At 41.4% G+C, this 22,550-nt stretch overlaps 2 protein-coding genes across 6 annotated transcripts in view; one reads left to right on the forward strand and one right to left on the reverse strand.

Annotated features, from left to right (window-relative positions):
- Window positions 1–2,198: 2,198 nt before the first annotated feature.
- LOC132196009 (slit homolog 1 protein-like) lies at window positions 2,199–3,117 on the forward strand. Its single transcript, XM_059618372.1, has 3 exons — window positions 2,199–2,215; window positions 2,375–2,666; window positions 2,860–3,117. Exons 1-3 carry the CDS (start codon window positions 2,213–2,215, stop codon window positions 3,066–3,068), a joined length of 504 nt encoding a protein of 167 aa, XP_059474355.1. The 5' UTR covers window positions 2,199–2,212; the 3' UTR covers window positions 3,069–3,117.
- Window positions 3,118–9,998: 6,881 nt separating this feature from the next.
- Window positions 9,999–22,550, reverse strand: part of LOC132195941 (lachesin-like) — a 78,636-nt gene continuing 66,084 nt past the window's right edge. For all 5 annotated transcript variants that reach the window (XM_059618258.1, XM_059618254.1, XM_059618257.1 and 2 more), the window contains 5 exons: window positions 21,954–22,146; window positions 21,638–21,766; window positions 19,509–19,628; window positions 12,089–12,259; window positions 9,999–11,661 (listed from right to left, as the gene is read on the reverse strand). In XM_059618258.1, the coding sequence (XP_059474241.1) occupies window positions 11,438–11,661; window positions 12,089–12,259; window positions 19,509–19,628; window positions 21,638–21,766; window positions 21,954–22,146 (837 nt within the window). In that variant the 3' untranslated portion in view covers window positions 9,999–11,437. The remainder of the gene's footprint in view (window positions 11,662–12,088; window positions 12,260–19,508; window positions 19,629–21,637; window positions 21,767–21,953; window positions 22,147–22,550) is intronic.

Raw genomic sequence — 22,550 nt, forward strand, 5'->3', positions numbered from 1 at the left:
TTGCAAAAATATTGATAATACAGCGAAATTTAATTAAATATCTTGACTTAAATTACTCGTTCTTTTTTCAGAAATCAAAATTAAGAACCTCTCTGATCGTCTGCAAAGAATGTGTTTACTTTCTGAATTCATCTGTGCAGTATAAATTAATAAAGATTAAGAGAACAAAAGTTAATTATTTACCAGATTATTTTCAATTTAATTATATAAACCATAATAAAAATCTATCATAGACTTCAATTAATAAATTAAAAATATTTTAAACAGACGAATTGAAAAAAGTTAAAATAATTACATTCCAAAGATAAAAGGTAGCTTTAATTTATAAAACACTCAGTAAATAATTATTTTTATGTAGGATTTTAATTTTTATTATGACGTATAATAAACAATAATTGAATATGGATGAGACCTCATATTATTAAAACATTTTCATGGTTCTTAGCGAGTGAATAACTCGCAAAGCATTTTATTTTTTGCATTAAATTACCATTATGAAAAACAGGAATTTAATCCGCTTTGACCGTGTCGAGGAGCTAAAATTAATGCGAAAATTTTAATCTCATCCTCGACCTCCACAAAGTTGTTTGGTGCGTGAAAAACGACTTGAGGTGGCAGGTGCGCAAAGTCGATCTCGGCAGACCAGCGATGGAACCAACCATGGTAAGACCGGCGTTTTTTATGCTCTCGTCAGATTTTTTATTCTCTTTGAAATGTTCTTTCATTTTATGCTCAAAAAGGAAAGGTGTTGAAATTAGTGAATTTCCAGACAATATTTTAACTTGCATGCTTTATATCATGTTGATCCAATATTTATTTATTAGTTTATTATTCTTCAATATTTATTTTCAAATCCTAACGCTCTTGTTGAAATTTTTAATTTTGAGGAAATATGACGTTTTAATTGAAAATTTAGGATTTCCAGGTGATTAAAAAACTGACAGACATAACAAATTCTGCTGGAATTAGAGAAAAATAATAATTAAAATATTAAAAAAAGCTTATACAAGTTAAAAATAATAATAAAATTATTTTTAATTCATCAAAATTAGTTCAATTTTTCCCGTCATTGGTCATTAACGATTATTTAAATATCATTCATAATATATTTTAAAATATTTCAAATCCTTTCAGGGACCTTATTTTTTATATTGCTCAGACCTGCCACTAAATGATCGCGATATCAATTTCATGCTCTTGAGGCTCTTTTGTAAGCTCAAAACTATAAAAAGTATATAGAGCTTGTTCCTTATCTAATTAATAAGAAATTTTAATACAATAGAAACTTAAAAGCTGTTATTATTTAAGCAGCTGAACGTTTTTGACTCTCATATTTAAATGAAAGTATTTTTCCAGAGTAGATTCGTGCTTGCGTGCCTTTGTCTTGTGGGCGTTTGTGCGTCCGTCGTTGAGAGCCAATGCATCATCAACAACGACTGTCCCAACACCTTGGCCTGCATCAACGATCGCTGCGCCAACCCTTGCGTCGGCGTGTGTGGCGTTGGTGCCCTTTGCAACACCGTCGACCACAAACCCATTTGCTCGTGTCCTCCTGGCCGCACCGGCAACCCATTCGTTCAGTGTTAAGAAAATAAAATAGCAAGATGTGAGCTACATTTTGGCATTTTGTATTGAAATAAAATTCAATTTTTATTAACAAAACATTCGGACTATTTGTTTTTGTAATTTCTTCACAGAAACAAGTCCGTAATAAATGATTCCATGCACATATTTTTAATCAGCTGAAGTTCCTTCAATAAATATAATTTCTTGTCCTCATCACAAAGGACATGAGCCAAATAAATTACTAATTTACTTTCAATCAAACAAAATTACATGAAAAAGAATTTTGACACTTAACATTTGTTTTAATTATTGAAACAATATAAAATTAAAAAAGCTGTCAATTTAAATCAAATTTGAAATTTACAACTTTGAAAATTTAATATTCCAAATAAAAAAGTCTGATAGCATTTTATTTGTTAATTTGGCCTTGGTTGTCTGAGTTAAATATTGAAGAAATGTTATATAATATAGCAAACTCATCATGAACGTGTAGGACAAGTTTTTGCAAAGTAAAAAAAGCGTTGGATTAAATTAAAGTATGCGACCTTCAACTTCATGGCGTCGTAAAAACAAGAAAAAAGAAAAAAATTAATATAAATAACCTGGTGCCTGATGCTCTTTGGCCAGTTCCACTCAGAGATCAGCCATGGTAAGAAGTGCTGAAGAGCACTAACAATATATTCGGCGCTTACAACTTTACGCCTTATTTTGTACAGGCCAATTGATTTTATTTAAAAACTTATCTTCTCACGATATCTTTTTGTGTTTTAATTTCAATTTTTTTAATAACGTTTTTTTTGTCCACTAGTTGAAAAATATGCTTGCAATTTTTCTGCTCGCACATTTCTGCACTGCAGCTCCAAACGAGAAGCAGCGCGAGTGTATCTTAAACCAGGATTGCCCACCAACACTTGCCTGCATCAGAGAGAAATGTTCGAATCCGTGTCTCGGCGTTTGCGGTGACAATGCAACGTGCATTGTTGAGAACCATAACCCAATCTGTTCTTGCGGCGAAGGAACGACCGGCGATCCCTTCCTTTCTTGCAATCTAGTCCCCAAACCAGCTGAACCAGACAGCGAACTAGCAATCAATCAGCGAGGTAATTAGTAATAATATTAAAATGAAAGAGTTTGGCGTTTAAGCATGCATTTTTTAATTTTTTAATTATAAACTTTATTTTATAACATTTGAATTCCAATCTTAAAATGCAAAGTTGTTAATGCTGTTTTTGTAAATTTATTAAAATTGAATTTTTATTCATTATAAAGTTAATTTATATTTTCCATTCATAGGGAAACGATCTTCCTTCTACAACCCGTGTGAACCCAGTCCTTGCGGTGAAAATGCTTCCTGCTCGATTTATGAAGGGAACAACCCAGTTTGCACGTGTTTGTCTGGTTTCGACTGGAAGTCCACCTTCTTGCAGAGAAAAATAATGCTTGAAGCTCTTCAATATGAAACACTTATGTATTTTATTTCAAAAAATGGTGTAACGAGGTGAAAGAATAATAAAAACGCAGAGGCGAAAATAAATTTAATAATTATGCTTGCTTTAGGACTTTTATTTCAATTTTGAGAGCGCAGATTATATTTAAAATTTAATTTCATAACATAACCTAAAAATTATTTAATAATGATTTAATAACACTTAAGATAAATTTAAATTAATAAATTTTAATAATTGGAACGGCAAAAAATGGAAATAATTTTTAAATGAATTTAAACTTTTTTATTTATATTGTGAAAATGCCGTTTCATACAGTTTTCTATAAACATATTTTAGCGATTCTGCAGATTCTCACCAAATGCAGCGCAAAAATAAAATAAATATAAATAAGTAAATTGATAAAAAGTTATTTTTCCCCGTTTAAATTGAGATTTTCTACAAATTTTGCTAGTTTCGCGTGTCCTCTCGAGGATGTCGCTGGAACCACTGACGGGGTGTAAAGTATGCACTGCCATCTGCAGCCGAGTGGTGCGGGTTGCAGCACCGCCTCTTCGCAGGGGTTAGACTCCGTCGGCTCAGCACAAGGGCGCACACACAGTTGAGTGGCTCTTGTAAGGGGTGCACGAGCATCCCTCTCGAGAAAAACTATCCGGAAAACACGCGACGGATCAAACACACCGTCGAACAAAACTTTTGACGAGGAAAAATGAAATGAAAAAAATAAAGAGAAAAAAAAATGCAAAATGCGAGCTTTTGTCATTCTCAAAATCATCGACAGCTTCGGCAAAAGAATCAGTTGAGCGTGCGGGATGCTCGAGCGAACAATAGGAATGATAATTAAAATGCCGCCGGGGGCCTATTCACATCTCATTAGATTTCAATTTGCCGCGCATTGTGCGGAATCGCGTTTTCCAGATCGCTCGCGCCAGAAATAACAACACCGACCGAGACCTTCCCCGGAGAGAGGCTTAAGCAGGATCAGCGAAAATTAAAATGCATTCACCGGCAGGTATAATCAAATTTCGTCATTTCCAGCAGGCGCGACGTAAAAAAAAGAGGGACGGCAAAAGCATAAATAAATATGCAAAAGGGGAAGAAATCTTTCCTCGCCAGGTTGAAAAATTGACTCGGCATACAAAAGAGTAAACAGACTCAAAGGTGAATCATTTTTCAATAATAAATTTCCCCCGGGGGATGAGAGCTCCGCACTGTAAATATGATTTTAAACGCGCCGACAAACTCCTTTCGATTTGCAAAGGTGGAAGAAAGGGACGAAAAATAACACCGAAGAGAGGATCAAAAGTGCGGTGCTGCACCGACGGTGTGGAGAGAACGAACGCTGTGTGCGATGTTTAAATGCATGACCGACCATTGCCGACCAATAACTTCAAAGAGCAGCCCTTAAATTTGCGCTGCAGGCAACGTGAAGCGCGCGCGCGTCCGACCGACGCTCGCTGCAGCTTTGCAAGTTGAAATGGAAAAAGTTTAAAGACGGCCGGCAAAGCCCTAATCTTATTTTTTATTTGTACTTTGAAGTTAACTTGTACTTTGACTGACGAGAAATTTTAATTTAATTTCCTGGGCAACTTTGAAAGTTTTGTAGGAAAAATTTGTGCTACTTATTGCCAAAATTTGTAATTAGTGAGCGGAAAATCTTCACTTCAAAATCAGGAGTCGGTTTTCAATATTTACTATTTATGAAAGACAATTTTGAAGATTCATTCCGCGCCACCTTAGAAACAAGTGATACAGCAGTTTTATATATTTAAATAAGTAATATTTTGATTATTAAAAAAATAAATAATTTGATTCACACTTCCCTAAATACACAAAAATTAGAATTGAAATAATTTAAAACATTTAAAATAATAATAAAACTATAAAATTAATATATCTTTATTATTAAATAAAAAAACACCAATAGCTCAAGATGGTAATAAATTTGAACGAATTTAAAACAAATTATGTTATATTAATTAAAATGTTTATCATTGCTTATTATTTATGCAGTTTTTATGCTGTATTTTAGAATATGTATTTTTAAGCATACACCATTTGAAGAGAATCTTGATATCAAATATCAAAATTGAACAAATTGTATGAACAAATTGAAAATAATATAGAGCACTGTTAAATGTCCATGTAAGCACTAAAAGCTTCTAATTTGAAGCAATTAGTCTGATAAACACCAGCCGATAATTTCTTCGGAAATTGGCTGGACTTGTAATGAAATAATAAATAAATATCTTTCAATAAAAAAAAAAAAATATAACAATTATAATGAAAATTTTGCTGAAAAGAGGATGAATGTGAAATCAAGAAAGCGATAATTTGAATGTGGAACTTTGAAATATTTCTGAGTAGCCTGGTTAATATTTTTCACTTGTAAAGAAACGGATTTGGAAGGAAAATCTCCAACGGAAACTTTAGCTGTTCTCAGCAGAGGTGGTGAAGAAAGAAAGCTTCTCTGCCGGCGCTGCATGCCGCGGATCGCCGTTTTTTGCCTCGCCCTAGGGTTGCCGGCACGCACAGCCTTATTTATTGCTCAACAAGTAAGCCCATTTATATCAACTTTTAATTTGGAAGTGACTTTTAATTACAGCCCGGCCCAGGCAAAAAATCTTAATTTATTGTCACTTTCTAATTAATTTGAATTGGTTGCTTCGTGTTCCCCTATTTTACTTACTTGGAAGCTCAAGCTTTTCCTTCTAAATTTCCTCCTCTTATGTAATAAATTCAATTTTCTTTATATAAAAAAAAGGTGAATGAATGAGAGGTTTGACAAGTAAAACCAAATTATCAATTAATATTTAATATACTTGTAGAGAATATTCTAGAAAACAATTCGTTGGAAAAACAATTTTTAACCAAAATTCGCGCCTAAAATAAATTTTTGAGACAAAAAGAGACTTGATATCACATTAAATATTTCGGCAAAAGAAATTAAAGAAATTATAAAATGAAAAGTATTTCTATTAAAAAAAATATCGTTACTTCATGCCTAAAATACATTAATTCAAAATTGAAGTGTAGTTGTGCTCGTGCAAAATGTGCGTCGCCCAGAAGCTTTGGCTAAGCCGCTCAGGGCCGTGTACATATGTTTTGTTTAATTCAATTTTGCGTTAAAAGCCGGAGCGGCCGTGTGTGTGGATGAGAGGCGCATGCAAAGCAAAGACAAGGCCCGAAATCCTTTCATGCCCTTGCCTATTATGTGGCTGCTTTATCTGAGACAAGTCTTAAATGGATTCTGTCCACTCCGAAAAGATTGATGGTTGGCGGTGGGTGCAGCGAGTACGCAACCTTCTCTCTCTCATATTCACATGATACAGACCCTTCTCGTGTAATTTATTTCCGTCTCTTTCCATGTGGATTCGGCGCGCGCATTATTAATCCGCCGCGTGCGCTAATAACTCGTTCGTCGCGCGTTTCGTACATAAATGCGAGAGACGGACAGCTTTTCAACCCTTTTCACTGCGACACTCGCACTTAATTGTTCGTGATGATATTTAATTTGCTCAAGTGGAAACACGTTGGTCAATGCAGATTTCCTAGTGATTACGTCGTCAGACCTCTTGCAAATAACCTTTGGAAATGTTTCTGTGAAATGGCAGAGTTGAGAGATTATAATTATTTCATGAAAACGAGCTTTTGAAAAACCCAATTTTACATCATTGATTAAATTAATCTGTTTATTTCTGGAATTTTCAGCAAAATTATTACCCTGAAAAATAGCTATAAAACATTGAATCGGCATTATGTTAATAAAAACTTAATTGAAAATCAACTGGTATTGAATCCGACTGCAAGAGTTTTATTATATTAAAGATTTTTAAAAAAATTGTTTTTAATGTATGAAAATAGTCAACTTGGAGTCGTTTGTAGTCTTTTTGTAGTGAATTTGTATTGAGGTCGGTCGCGATCGACCTCGGGCGGCCGCGATCGACCTCGGGCGGCCGCGATCGACCTCGGGCGGCCGCGATCCACCTCGGGCGGCCGCGATCCACCTCGGGCGGCCGCGATCCACCTCGGGCGGCCGCGATCCACCTCGGGCGGCCGCGATCCACCTCGGGCGGCCGCGATCCACCTCGGGCGGCCGCGATCCACCTCGGGCGGCCGCGATCGACCTCGGGCGGCCGCGATCGACCTCGGGCGGCCGCGATCGACCTCGGGCGGCCGCGATCGACCTCGGGCGGCCGCGATCCACCTCGGGCGGCCGCGATCCACCTCGGGCGGCCGCGATCCACCTCGGGCGGCCGCGATCGACCTCGGGCGGCCGCGATCCACCTCGGGCGGCCGCGATCGACCTCGGGCGGCCGCGATCGACCTCGGGCGGCCGCGATCGACCTCGGGCGGCCGCGATCGACCTCGGGCGGCCGCGATCGACCTCGGGCGGCCGCGATCGACCTCGAAATCATTTGTAGTCGTTTTGTAGTGAATTTGTAGTCATCTTGGAGTCGTTTGTAGTCGTTTGTAGTCGTTTGTAGTGAATTTGTAGTCATCTTGGAGTCGTTTGTAGTCGTTTGTAGTGAATTTGTAGTCATCTTGGAGTCGTTTGTAGTCGTTTGTAGTCGTTTGTAGTGAATTTGTAGTCATCTTGGAGTCGTTTGTAGTCGTTTGTAGTCGTTTGTAGTGAATTTGTAGTCATCTTGGAGTCGTTTGTAGTCGTTTGTAGTCGTTTGTAGTGAATTTGTAGTCATCTTGGAGTCGTTTGTAGTCGTTTGTAGTCGTTTGTAGTGAATTTGTAGTCATCTTGGAGTCGTTTGTAGTCGTTTGTAGTCGTTTGTAGTGAATTTGTAGTCATCTTGGAGTCGTTTGTAGTCGTTTGTAGTCGTTTTGTAGTGAATTTGTAGTCATCTTGGAGTCGTTTGTAGTCGTTTGTAGTGAATTTGTAGTCATCTTGGAGTCGTTTGTAGTCGTTTGTAGTCGTTTGTAGTGAATTTGTAGTCATCTTGGAGTCGTTTGTAGTCGTTTGTAGTGAATTTGTAGTCATCTTGGAGTCGTTTGTAGTCGTTTGTAGTCGTTTGTAGTGAATTTGTAGTCATCTTGGAGTCGTTTGTAGTCGTTTGTAGTCGTTTGTAGTGAATTTGTAGTCATCTTGGAGTCGTTTGTACTATAAAGTAACTGCAAGTTGAAACGCTAGTATTCTTCTGCCTTTTTTTAGGAGTTTGTCATCTCGCTGAACCAAGTTATCGCAAGTTTATATCCTTATCAATTAAATTATTATTTTTTGCATATTTTTTGCTCTGCATATCAACCGAAGTTGGCGAAGTTATTCTATGTTTGATTTTGTTACATAAATCCAAATTAGAGTTTACATATTTACACAATTTGAAATAAATTACTCTTTTAAGAATTATTTTTTAACCTGGCTGTAAATTTATTAAAAATAATTTTGCATACGTACGAATGGGCTCCACTGTTGCGAAATGAAATTTTTGAATCGCGCGCAACAGCGACCGCAACAATAAACGAGAGGTCTGCTGGAAAACAGGGCGCTGTACTAATTAATTCTTTTGCCGGCGCGCGCCAACTTTGGCACCAAATTCAATCTAAAATGCAAAGAATATGCAAACAAACACGCAAACATGCACGTGATTAGTTGCTCTAATTGGAAAACAAATGAAGCGCTCTGGCGCCGCCGCTAATTTGCATCTGTTAACGCAATTTATGAATAAATCGATCGGCGCCTCCCTCTCGACAACAACATCAAAGCCACATTCGAAATTGCAACCGGCCGCGAATTTGGAGGAAATAAAATACATACTTCCGTTTCGGAAGTTTCTTTTCTCTTCAAAGCAAAAGAGATCCTTGTTTCTTTTGTTTGGGCGCGGCGTGTGCAGCGTGGCGAAAGGCCGGTCCTTTTCCTCCGTCCTTCGCACCTCGCTAGTTCCTTCCGTTCAGCCGAATTTACTTGAGTGAGCACACCCGGCTGGAAGGCAGGCAGGCCGGCTGTTATGACCGCCGCCGGCCAAACCAATATTACACACGGTCCGCCGTCAACTTTTGCAATAATGGTAATGGACCAAGAAAACAACACTTTTTGCCAAGCAAAGTGGTGCCAAGATGGAGAATTGATTGGACGATCGAGGGAGGCAAGTTTTACCCGAGTTGAAATTTTTCCTCACAAGCAACAGCAGATTGATTTCGTAGCAGTTCAAAATTTCATTTTCATCAGCCCAAATCATAAAATAATTGTTGACTGTTGAAGAAAGTGCTAAATTAATAAGTAAAGTTTAATAAGTTTATTATTTGAACTGGTTTTATTAATTTATTTTTTCTTTTCTGTTATAGAAATTCTAGTGCTTTCATTAAGCGTTTATAAATGATTGAGTTAAATGAAACGTAAAAAAAAACTCTTCCTTTTGTTAATAATCATCAGAATAATTTAATCAGACTAAAAAAAATTGATCGTACCTTCCACTTGTCCTAATTAGTAAAAAATAGATGAAATGAGACTCTACCTGAATAAAATTTAATCAATTCCAATGAAAAATATCAAACTCATCCAGCTGTCATTCTCTCCTTTCAAAAGTTATCTTTGAAAACAATGTGAAATTGAATTCCGCAACTTTATCTGTCTGGCGAAATCTATCCTCTGTAATAATTTCTGCGTGTTATTCTGAACCGACGAGAGAGAGAAGAGAAGTTTTATTCGGATGTGTCGAACGGAGAGAAATCTTCTTAATTGACCCGAGGGAAGAATTGGGAAGTGTCTCTGGCGCGCGAGTCCGCCTCAGGGACTTTCTTATTAATGAGCGCGAGTCATGAGATGCAAGTAGCGCTATTACCACCCAGTCACACTCACCCGCCGTTCGTTACGTGACCTGAACTCTTATAGGGGTTGCCGACTACAAATCAAACAGAGAAGGGCGCCGTTTCCTACTCCCAAAGCAAGCTCTTCTTGGCATGTGTATATTTATTCCCTGCTCCGACCGAGAGAATTTCCCAGCGTGCAAAACGAGGAGAAAAACAACTCGCTTTACGTTTGGGAAGTTTAGTTTTATTATCGTCTATTAGCATTCAATACATGTGACCAGGACAAAATATTGTTTATATATATTTATTTATTGCTCGAAAACCGTCTGGGTTCAACAAGTTTCTCTATACAAGGAGAGAGCACGTGGAAGAATTTAATTTCATTTTTCTCCCTCTCGCTTGTGTTTTTTTTTCACTTTCATTCAGCAACACTTTGCTCGCAAATAAGCACGCAATCTGCGCTCAAGTTGAGACTTTTATATTTATACATACTTAGATATTTACATACAGAAATTGCTCCTTTTGAAAAAGACATTCGCTCGAACAGCTAACGAGTTATTTTCCACGCTCACCGTTTAATCACACTCGAGCCGGAGAGTTTCTGAAAAGACGTGCGACTTCATGAAGTTCTCACTAATTTCCATATTATTTCTCTCTTGTTTTCATTAGATTAATTTGAGAATATCTGCAATTATTGTGTAAAAAGTTCTCATTTTAGTTCAATGTGAAATTCGAATTATTTTGCAGTTCAGCCGCCCTGAAAAACGCCCCTGGTGCATTAGAAAATTTTTGCAACTAATTAGAGCTTTCAGAAGTCACACGTCTCTTCTGAAAATCCCCAACTCGCTCACGCTATATAGAATTATTTCAGGGTAACAAAACAACACCGGAAAACCGATTTCCGTCCTGGCAACAAATCAGTCAACAAATGTTTTGATACAATATTTTATATGTGTGATATCATGAGCACATTAATTCCCTGTCAACAGATATATTTTCATGTGTTTTTTTTTTTATTATTTGCCTTTAAAGATTATACGCCGTTTGACCCTTTTTTTTATACAAACAAACGCCGGCGACTAATTATATAATAATGTCCATAAATTCCATTTTGCTCTCACATTGACTGCGTTCGGTTTTATTAATATGAGTCAATTAAAGATCCTGGAAATCTCAATTTAAGATCGAAAACATAAAAATTTCAATATTTAATAATCAGAAAAGTTTTAAAATGAAATAACTCCATCAATTTTGATCTGAATTAATCGCCAAAAAACAACTTTAAACTTTACTGGTTAACAAAAGATCTATCAGGATCTGAGATGTTTGGAATTTTTGATTCTATGTAATTAAGTTTCCAGAGCCTTATCGACCCTCTCACATGTCCACTTTCAAGCTCAGACCGGAGCTGCGTGGACCGAAAAGTGCTCGAGTCGAGGAGCAAAATTTTTGAATAATTTTCCGCCAAGCTCGGATCAAACGCAGCAGCCAGGTTCGCCCCCTCCACTTTCACTCGACCGCCCTATTTACATGATATAATTAATTCGCAATCAGCTCTCGCTTGTGCAGAGTCTCTCTCAGCAGTTGTGGGATTTGGCACAGACACATATGAATGGGATTTATAATTTCGTCGCACTATACGTAACTTTTGTCTATGGCGCGATCGGTCAAATGCACACGACCAGCAGCGCGAGCAGCACCGGCGGGTGCAGGAAAAAGTGCGGACTGCTCGAAGACACGCCGGCCATTTCGCCGCGCACGCTCGACTCGCCGCCGTCGTTGATCGCGTTCGACGAGTTCGCGTCTTCGTCCGTCTCGTCCGAGCCGTTGTCCAACTCCGACTCCAGGTCCAGGTCGGACTTGTCCACGTGGTTGCCCTTGAGCTGCATCTCTGCGCAAATTCAAAAACACAAAAGAAAGAAAAAAAAAATTGTAATTAATTGATGCAAATCTAAATTTTTGTAAAAAAAAAAACGACTTGATCTGGTAATTTTTCAACTGAATTTTGGGCGAATCATGTTCTTTTTCCTCTTAATAAGAATACAATTTTCCAGAAAGTCACGATTATAAAACAGTTATTAAGGTTGTGCTAAAAACTGCTTCATTCATTTTGATTTTGATGATCATTTTTAAGCTGTCATTTCCAGGTTTAAGAATTAAAACGGCAAATCAAATTAATGATTTGTACAGGATTTTATTCTATAAAATATAATTTGAATGAGCAATCAATTATCTTTAGGTTATTTAAAAAAGTGTTGGATATTTACTGATCATGAAGCATGTCGTAATTGTTGCATTATATGTTTAAATTCGCTTACCATATAATCTAATGTTGCCCTCGGCGTCACCAATCGAGTTTTTAGAGATGCATTTGTATCCGCCAATGTCCACTTTGTTGAACCTGCGGATGACGAGGCGCATCTGGACACTGTAGTACGAACTATTAAACTCGGTCATCTGGTACTTGTCGCTTGTGATGATCATCTCGCCTGCGAACGAAAAACAAAAGCAAAAATTTAACGAAAAAATCCATAAAAACAATGTTTTTTTCCTGTTATTGTTAGTCTGTATTTTATTCCAATTTCCTACTAGTAAAACCCCGTATAAAAACACTCAGTGTTTGTTCAAAATAAAGAGGTAATTGTGAGATTTGAGTGTTCTTTTGCTTGCGTCTCCATTGAAGAAAAACGTGGCCGCAATTTCAATCCTTTTTCGTGAATGTTCAATTCGCACGCATTTTCCCTCGGACATTTTTCTTCGCAAAAACGTATATAATTTATCACTTGAGAATATAATTTGATGGCTCTTGTGCCATTGCGGGGTGCATGTGAGGCGCAGGTGTTTCTATTTTTGCCAGTAATAAGAGAGAACGGAGAGCCCTAGTGTTTTAAACAGATTTTTATTATGCCCGGCCACGTCTTGTTGCCGTAAAAATCCCGCTTCATTTATTTTTGCCTGCCAGCCAGTGGCCATAAAGACGCGAACTAACGCAAGGCGACGAACAAAAAAAGTAGGCAATTCTTTTTCGCCAAGAAGTAACGGAGAGGGCGAGAGGGAGCAGCACACGACGCCACTTTTGCTGCAATTAAACGGCGTTTCCTTGATGAAAATTTAGCTTACAAGGATTCATTTAGGATATTTTTAACATGTTTAGTTTTTTAATGAATTAATCCACAAAAGTATTGAAAAGAGTTAAATTGTTGTCACAATTTAATTAAATTTGTATTTATTTTAGAAAGAAAGATCTTAAAATTTAATCATTGCTTCTATCAAATTTTTATTTAATAATTATTTTAGAAAATTCTAGAAAGAGAGCTGCATTTATACAGTCAGACGAATTGAAAAGGCTTAAAAACGATATTAAACATTAAAATAAGCCTTATCTTTAATTCATTACAATTAGTTCCATTTTTTTCCGTCCTTTTTTTTATTAAAGATTAATACTTAACATTTAAATTATAATTTTTATACCTTTTAAAATATTTTATAATAATTATTAATTGATTTATATTTCGTTTCTAACAATGAAAAATTGTATGTAGATCTGATTTTTATTGATTTTTATAAAGAAAATAATAAACAAGTAATTTAATACGAAATTATTGCAACATTTTTTACTCATTAGTGATTAGCGTTCCTTTATGAAAAAAAAAAACCAAAATAATTTTTCATTTGAAGTTTGAAAACTTTGAAAAGATTGACAATTTGGTTTTAAGTCTTTTGGATGCTAAAATTGCGCTGCCTCTTTCAAGTTGCCCTTTGAATCGCTGTGAAGTTTTCTAGCTTTTATATACAAGTGGCGTGTTGTGGTCCAAGTGGCTCAGGCACTTTGCTTCTTTGCATCCACGCGGACAAGGACAAGAAGCAGCGAGCGGGTAATTATACGCGCGTCGAGCAGTTATTCAAATTTTCCCGTCAATTGCGCAGGCAAGAGGGTGCATAGCATACACTTGAGCGAGGGATGGAGGGAGGGAGTAAATCTTGACGGCGGGTGCAGATGAAGAGTGCTCTTTTTTTTGCAAATCATTTGTCACTCGCGCGGCGCAAAGGAGCACTCGACGCAAAGGATGACACGCGCGCGCCCGAGACAAATTATTGTGCAGATTTTGAAAAGCGAAACGCGCGAGCGTGGGAAGTTGGCGCCTCGCAAGAGCAACACGCGTGTTTGCTTTCGCACCTTGTGTGATTTATTGAGCTCTGCGCCTTTCCTCTTCTCCTCGCTCACACACACACGCTGTGCCCTGCCTTGAATGCAAATACTCACACAAACTATGAAAGAAGTGCCTCGATCCATTCCATAATTTCAGTACATCCTGGTTTAAAAATACTGATTTTTTTTTTATAATATTCAAAATTACAGCCACATGAGTTTTTGCTAAAATTTTAGACACAATTAAATAAAAATAAAATTGCATCCAGTTTATAACACTAAAAATATGGCAAGGTCAAAGGTCACCGGGGTCAATGACCTTTTGTGACCTGGTCACTAAGTGCAAGACGTATTTGGATAGGTCGTCCTCCTCAGGAGCGCCAACTCCCCAGGAGCGCTAACTCCCCAGGAGCGCCAACTCCTCAGGAGCGCCAACTCCCCAGGAGCGCCAACTCCTCGGGAGCGCCAACTCCTCGGGAGCGCCAACTCCCCGGGAGCGCCAACTCCCCGGGAGCGCCAACTCCCCGGGAGCGCCAACTCCTCGGGAGCGCCAACTCCTCGGGAGCGCCAACTCCTCGGGAGCGCCAGCTCCCCAGGAGCGCCAACTCCTCAGGAGCGCCAACTTCCCAGGAGCGCCAACTCCCCAGGAGCGCCAACTCCCCAGGAGCGCCAACTCCTCAGGAGCGCCAACTCCCCAGGAGCGCCAACTCCTCGGGAGCGCCAACTCCTCGGGAGCGCCAACTCCCCAGGAGCGCCAACTCCCCGGGAGCGCCAACTCCTCGGGAGCGCCAACTCCTCAGGAGCGCCAACTCCCCAGGAGCGCCAACTCCTCAGGAGCGCCAACTCCCCAGGAGCGCCAACTCCCCAGGAGCGCCAACTCCCCAGGAGCGCCAACTCCTCAGGAGCGCCAACTCCTCAGGAGCGCCAACTCCCCAGGAGCGCCAACTCCTCGGGAGCGCCAACTCCTCGGGAGCGCCAACTCCCCGGGAGCGCCAACTCCCCGGGAGCGCCAACTCCCCGGGAGCGCCAACTCCTCGGGAGCGCCAACTCCTCGGGAGCGCCAACTCCTCGGGAGCGCCAGCTCCCCAGGAGCGCCAACTCCTCAGGAGCGCCAACTTCCCAGGAGCGCCAACTCCCCAGGAGCGCCAACTCCCCAGGAGCGCCAACTCCTCAGGAGCGCCAACTCCCCAGGAGCGCCAACTCCTCGGGAGCGCCAACTCCTCGGGAGCGCCAACTCCCCAGGAGCGCCAACTCCCCGGGAGCGCCAACTCCCCGGGAGCGCCAACTCCCCGGGAGCGCCAACTCCCCGGGAGCGCCAACTCCCCGGGAGCGCCAACTCCTCGGGAGCGCCAACTCCCCGGGAGCGCCAACTCCCCGGGAGCGCCAACTCCCCGGGAGCGCCAACTCCTCGGGAGCGCCAACTCCTCGGGAGCGCCAACTCCTCGGGAGCGCCAGCTCCCCAGGAGCGCCAACTCCTCAGGAGCGCCAACTTCCCAGGAGCGCCAACTCCCCAGGAGCGCCAACTCCCCAGGAGCGCCAACTCCTCAGGAGCGCCAACTCCCCAGGAGCGCCAACTCCTCGGGAGCGCCAACTCCTCGGGAGCGCCAACTCCCCAGGAGCGCCAACTCCCCGGGAGCGCCAACTCCCCAGGAGCGCCAACTCCTCAGGAGCGCCAACTCCCCAGGAGCGCCAACTCCTCGGGAGCGCCAACTCCTCGGGAGCGCCAACTCCCCAGGAGCGCCAACTCCCCGGGAGCGCCAACTCCTCGGGAGCGCCAACTCCTCAGGAGCGCCAACTCCCCAGGAGCGCCAACTCCTCAGGAGCGCCAACTCCCCAGGAGCGCCAACTCCCCAGGAGCGCCAACTCCCCAGGAGCGCCAACTCCTCAGGAGCGCCAACTCCTCAGGAGCGCCAACTCCCCAGGAGCGCCAACTCCTCGGGAGCGCCAACTCCTCGGGAGCGCCAACTCCCCGGGAGCGCCAACTCCCCGGGAGCGCCAACTCCCCGGGAGCGCCAACTCCTCGGGAGCGCCAACTCCTCGGGAGCGCCAACTCCTCGGGAGCGCCAGCTCCCCAGGAGCGCCAACTCCTCAGGAGCGCCAACTTCCCAGGAGCGCCAACTCCCCAGGAGCGCCAACTCCCCAGGAGCGCCAACTCCTCAGGAGCGCCAACTCCCCAGGAGCGCCAACTCCTCGGGAGCGCCAACTCCTCGGGAGCGCCAACTCCCCAGGAGCGCCAACTCCCCGGGAGCGCCAACTCCCCGGGAGCGCCAACTCCCCGGGAGCGCCAACTCCCCGGGAGCGCCAACTCCCCGGGAGCGCCAACTCCTCGGGAGCGCCAACTCCCCGGGAGCGCCAACTCCCCGGGAGCGCCAACTCCCCGGGAGCGCCAACTCCTCGGGAGCGCCAACTCCTCGGGAGCGCCAACTCCTCGGGAGCGCCAGCTCCCCAGGAGCGCCAACTCCTCAGGAGCGCCAACTTCCCAGGAGCGCCAACTCCCCAGGAGCGCCAACTCCCCAGGAGCGCCAACTCCTCAGGAGCGCCAACTCCCCAGGAGCGCCAACTCCTCGGGAGCGCCAACTCCTCGGGAGCGCCAACTCCCCAGGAGCGCCAACTCCCCGGGAGCGCCAACTCCCCGGGAGCGCCAACTCCCCGGGAGCGCCAACTCCCCGGGAGCGCCAACTCCCCGGGAGCGCCAACTCCCCGGGAGCGCCAACTCCCCGGGAGCGCCAACTCCCCGGGAGCGCCAACTCCTCAGGAGCGCCAACTTCCCAGGAGCGCCAACTTCCCAGGAGCGCCAACTCCTCAGGAGCGCCAACTTCCCAGGAGCGCCAACTCCTCAGGAGCGCCAACTCCCCAGGAGCGCCAACTCCTCGGGAGCGCCAACTCCTCGGGAGCGCCAACTCCCCGGGAGCGCCAACTCCCCGGGAGCGCCAACTCCCCGGGAGCGCCAACTCCTCGGGAGCGCCAACTCCTCGGGAGCGCCAACTCCTCGGGAGCGCCAGCTCCCCAGGAGCGCCAACTCCTCAGGAGCGCCAACTTCCCAGGAGCGCCAACTCCTCAGGAGGACGACCTATCCAAATACGTATTGCACTTAGCAACACTCAATCATGAAGTCTGATAAAAAAAATTATATTTCCAATTACTTTCTTCACTTTTTTTTACTAAAAATGTAACAATTTTCTTGATTAAATCGTAAGAAAAGCATATTTTCTATCGTAAATTCTGGTCTTCTTTTCCACATATAATCATAAATGCAAAAGGGAATAAAAAATTATGCAAGTATTGCAAGGTTTGCGATCGATCCACACTAAGTGACTGAGGATGAGGGTACCGAGCTAGGTTTCCAAGCAACCCCGGGCTCGACTGCACCAGGAATTTATATTTAACGACCCCAAGAGAGAAGACGAGGAAAAACTACTTATGCCAATCCGACTCGGTTCAAAATTCCACACAACCAGAGTATTTCTGTAGAAAAAAAAAATGATAAAAATCGGCCACTTGAAAAAAGTAAATTAAAATAAAGAATATTTGAGTAAATGCAAATTTAATTAAGTATAGAACTTCTCTATTTAAAAACAAAAGAGTTTAACTCGTTTACGGCAAAATATAGAGCTGAAAACTTGTCAGCCGCACAACATAAGCTCGGTGCTGCAAAAAAGGCACACAATGTCACATTTCATTCGGGGCGAGGGTGGCGTAATTTATTCCTTTATTCCGCCGCACAACTTTTTCCTCTCCCGGCTCGTACGTGTTTATATATTTGTTGACGAATAGCCGTGGCCGCTCTTTATTTCAAGCAAAGCTCATTCTGAAAATTTCAGCCAACACAAACAGCAGAAGGTCCAGAGCCGGAGGAAAAACGGCGGAAAGGAAGAAGAAAATCATATATTGGGAGCGACGACGGCTTTGACCTGCGCCTCGCCTCTCGTTGAATATTGCACGAGCCACTCTTTTTAATCTCCTTAGCCGATTCAATAGGAATTTTCTTTTGCGGCGCAAACATGCAAAAGCGCCGAGTTGTATGGCCTCTCCCTCTCTCTCTCTCTCTCTGTGTGTTATTAATTATTACAGAGAGCAACGCACGGCGGACCTTCTGAGCCAGAATGAAATTCGCTTCTCCCTCCGCTCAATGTTTGTTCCAAAAACACACAGCCTCGTCACCAATAAACGTTTGGTCCATAATAGAGACGGATATTTTTCCTAAAAAAAAAACTATGCGCCTTAATTGGGAATAAAAGAGAGTAAATTTTTTTGCATATTTTAGGAAAAAAATATCTTTTTATTCATTTGGTTCAAAATTTAAAATTCAGTGAGAACAATTTTTTTCTAAGTATTTTCGCTGGCTAAACTAGACTTCGTTGAGGACTAATTTGGAAAGTATTTTAGTATTTTAAACTGGCGTGGTATTTAAAAAAGAAATGGCGGTGCTATAAAGTGAAATGTTTTCCTTTTGCAGGGCGACGGCATTTCCCATGCGTAAGATTTAGTGTTAATTACTCTTTAATAGTAACTGCGGGCGAAAGGGCCGAAATTAAGCGCGGTGGATCATTTCCTTTCTGCCAGAGACGCAGCACATGCGTTTTTATTACGCCAGCAGCAGCCTAGCTGGGCTTTTTGTGTGTCTCTGAAATTAAACGCGCGGACCACCTTTTCATGTCAATGGAGCTTTGTGCGCGCACCGACCTTTAAAATACAAGACCTCGCATTCACTAAAATCATTTTTGGTTGTTTCGAAGGAAAAATGCGCTTCCCTTTAATACTGGGAAATTTTAAATTTCCGTTTTAATCCACATCTGCGCTGTGTGTTGCTCTATTTAGAATGGATTTGGTTCTCTGGGATTAATAATTTTTGATAAAAAGTCTATTTTTACACCTTCAAAGCAGAGGATCAACATGAATTTGAATTTCCAGTGAAGTTGTTTCTGATTTCACTAAATTTTTGGAAAAAATGCATATAAATAGATTTCAACTTCAACGCGCTTATTATGAAGAATAATAAAGAGTTGGCTTTTCACATTGAAGCGATTATAATTTCTTAGCATGTTAATTAATGCTGTGGAATTAATTTTAGATTGTGAAACAGCTCTAAAATTTCAATTTGGAGCTTAAAAAGAGGAATAGTTGTAAATAATTAATTATAAAAATTTGCCGCAATCCACCAGCAGCAAAGGTTTTTCCTTCATTTAATTGTAACTAATTAAAAAAAAAAAACTAAGAAAAAACTTGCAATTACAATATCGAATTTTGTTATTTTCATTCTAAATCCATCGGCAGGAGCAAAAACTTGGTCTTTTGACCGTGTTTTGAAACAATACAGCTCATTTAATGTGTCTCTGGCAGTGGCGAGCGAGAGGCAGGTAGGCGAAATTCATTAAACAAACATTAATTTAATTTTGTTTACCATTTGACCGAGGCATTATTATCAGTCGCTCGCATGCCGCGCTACTCTCATTAACGAAAACAATTACGGCGTGTGCGCGGGCATATTTGCATATTAGAGTCGTTAGGCCGACCCTCCTCTTTCGTGTTGTCTCTCTTTCACGTTGATGGACTCGGGCCTTGTCGCGTACGTAAAAACCACCACTTACCATTCTCGCGAGTCCAATAGTTAATGGCTTTCGGGGAGGCCTCCACGTGGCACTGCAGGGTGACATCGGTGTTGGTCGGCGCTCCTACAAGTTGGTTCGGCACTTGGATCAGGGGGTGGACTGCAAAAAAAAAAGAGAAAAGACCAGAGCGTTAGTAAGCAGAATTGCGCCGGACCCACATTTGAATAATTCCCACCAAATCCGTTTCAATTCAATGTGCTGCTATTTTATTCAAAAGTAGTGTGAACCGCCTTTTTGCATTAATCTTCATAAATTTTTCACGGGCCACCGCCGGCTTTGTCTGAATTAAAAGGGGCGAAAAAGCAGAAAGAACGGCGCTGCCTCGGCCCTTTTTCGCAAAATTTTCAAAATCCGTAAAAAGATTTCAAAATTTTCGGTTCCAATTTAGATGTCTAAGCAATTTTTTTGCCAACCTTTAAAATCCAATTGAAACCATTTAATTTGTGACAATTTCCCAGAAATAAAAATTAAATCTGTCAATTTCAATCACTTTGTTGTAGTTTTTCCTGTTCACAATTTTTTTTTATATTTTTAAAATTTCAACTGTCTGGTTGAGTGGAAAAGTTTGAAATTCATGGGAACGCAGTGCTTCTGCCTCCACATTCACTTGGGAAATAAAATGAATTCTTTTGTGCAAATATTTCAGGCAACTAGTTTGCCGAGTTGGCTGGCAACACGCGCAGACAAGAGGAATTCGCGAATTCGTGTCTAACAAAGTGCCGCTCCCAAAACTACCCCCGCACGCGTTTACTTTTCTCTGCTCAGAGCCGCCGTCTTTCACTTTCACACTTCTCGAATTCTTGAGCATGCAGTTGGGGAATCAATATGGGCCTGCCAGGGAGTTGTTGCGGCTGCAAGTTTCCTTCCGTCTCCACAGCCAAATAAGTGAATTTGCATGACGCGAGACGAGGGAAGACGCATTTTAATTAGTTTATTGAAAGGAGCTGTTAGTTATTTGACAAGTTGGCGATGAAAAAAGAAGCGCCGCCGCCGCCGCCGGCGACTGCATGCATATTTCAAGTTGACTGACTTTGTTTACATTCATTATTTCGGCGCCGCCGCCGCCGCCGCGTATTTGAGTTATGGCGTCGAATGCAAAGGAGATGCAAAAGAAGAAGAGCTAATAAGAAAAGTTTAAAGACGCGCGGCGTCAAAAGATTCACCGAATCAACAACACGTACCGCGCGCCAAGCTTTTTATTAATAAACAAATCTTAAAGTTTTGGCTCCAGAATCTGTCAACAGAGAACAAGAAAGACATTTTCCATATTTTTATTTTACAAGAGAAAAAACACTGGGAAAAACATTCTTGCAAAGTTTTGATTAAATAAAATTATTTTATTTCCTAAGGAAAATCGTTCTATGCCTATAAATTGATTCTAAAACATTACAATTTAATTTTAACATAAATTTTTGGTTCATGATAATTGAAAAAAGAAGCTTCAACAAGAATAATTAAGGAATTACAAAGGAAACTTGAATAATAAATGAATATGAAATTGCTTCTTTACAATTACTGAAATTTACCCACTTTATATTACTTTTTATCAATTTTGGTTTAATTTTGAGTAGAAATTTCTTTCGAAAATTTCCATAACAACTATCGTTAAGTTTTGAAAATTCAGTTATCCCGACGAATCAATTCTTTTTTAGCGTAATCTCCAATCCAATGCTGAAATCAATTAGGCCGTTTTTTAGCAGAAGCATATTTTCAAAACAGCCGTTTTTCTCTTTAATACCAAAATATAATTTGTCACATCTTTGAATTAACGTGTGATCGAGCCGTCCTAAAATTGCAGGGCGGCGCGTTATACAAAATGAAACCCGAAGGAGCGATAAAAAGTGATATAGAGTCATTTAGCCGCATTCAAAAGAGAGGAAACGCGAGACTAGCAAACGAGAGGGCGCGTTAGTTAAAAAAGCGCGCCGCGTTTTCTGCAAGTGACAGAGGTGACGGATGGCTTCGGGGGAGAGTCAACTATGCTAATAAAAAATATTCTGAAACACACGCCCGCGCCCGTGGCAAATATCAACGCCGCCGAAATTCACGCTTCTCGCCAATCACTTTCCGATAAATTTATGTGAAGGAAAAAAAAGTTTTAAACTCACAGTGCACGTGGACCATCATCCTCTTGCTGACCGACGGCGGCACTCCATTGGCCGCGATGCACAGGTAGGCGCCCATTTCAGACCGCGTCACCTTCACCAGGGAAAGCACCTCGTTTTCGTAAGATGCGACTGTGGCAAAAAAAAAAAAAAATGGGAAATTATTTAGTTGCAAAGTTTCAATGACTACATATCCCAAATTAAAAAAAAATCATCAATTTGAATCACACAATAAAGGGAAAATTTTAAACAATCAATCGTTTTTGCTGTTGTTTATATTTTGTATAAATTAACAATTTGTTATTTGGTGAGTTTTTACCTTTTGATCTGGTGGACTGGAGGCCTCGCAGGATGATGTCGCCGCCGTCCTCGCGTCTCCAAACGATTTTGGGCTTCGGGTAGCCCTTGGCCTTGCACACCAACTTGGCAGAACCGCCCTCAGGCACCATCATGTCACCCGAGGTCTCTTCGTAAACGATGTCCGGAGGGATGACCACCTCAAGAAACGCGGTCTGGTCTCAACAAATTTTAAATCAAAAATGGAAAAGGAATTCAAAATTTTGGGTTGAAATGGAGAAAATTCATTTCAAAATATGGTTAAATTTTATTACGAAATAGAGAAAAGCTGGTGATGTTTCAAGTCTGAATTATTAATAAACACAAATGAAATAATTGAAGATAAATTCATTTAAATTTGAAATAATTTTGGCTGCTGGTGTTACAAACATGAATTAATACAGATTACAAAATATTTTATTTGTTAATAGTTCAAATAACTGTTTTTGGCTTTATGAAACGTTTCAAATTTCAATCCAGAATAAACTTATTTCAAAATTAAATTCTAAAAAATTATTTTGCTGTCAGTTTTTTGTTTTTCCTGAGTGTTAATGACGCTGTGGAACTTTTTATATATTTT

Source organism: Neocloeon triangulifer, unplaced genomic scaffold, assembly GCF_031216515.1.
Source record: "Neocloeon triangulifer isolate White Clay Creek 2 clone unplaced genomic scaffold, ASM3121651v1 ptg000011l, whole genome shotgun sequence".
NCBI classification, from domain to species: domain Eukaryota; kingdom Metazoa; phylum Arthropoda; class Insecta; order Ephemeroptera; family Baetidae; genus Neocloeon; species Neocloeon triangulifer.

Excerpts from the sequence above, each read along its gene's own strand:
- LOC132196009 (XM_059618372.1), top strand. Across the intron at positions 2,667-2,859 it reads ACTAGCAATCAATCAGCGAG|GGAAACGATCTTCCTTCTAC; the intron begins GTAATTAGTAAT and ends TTCCATTCATAG.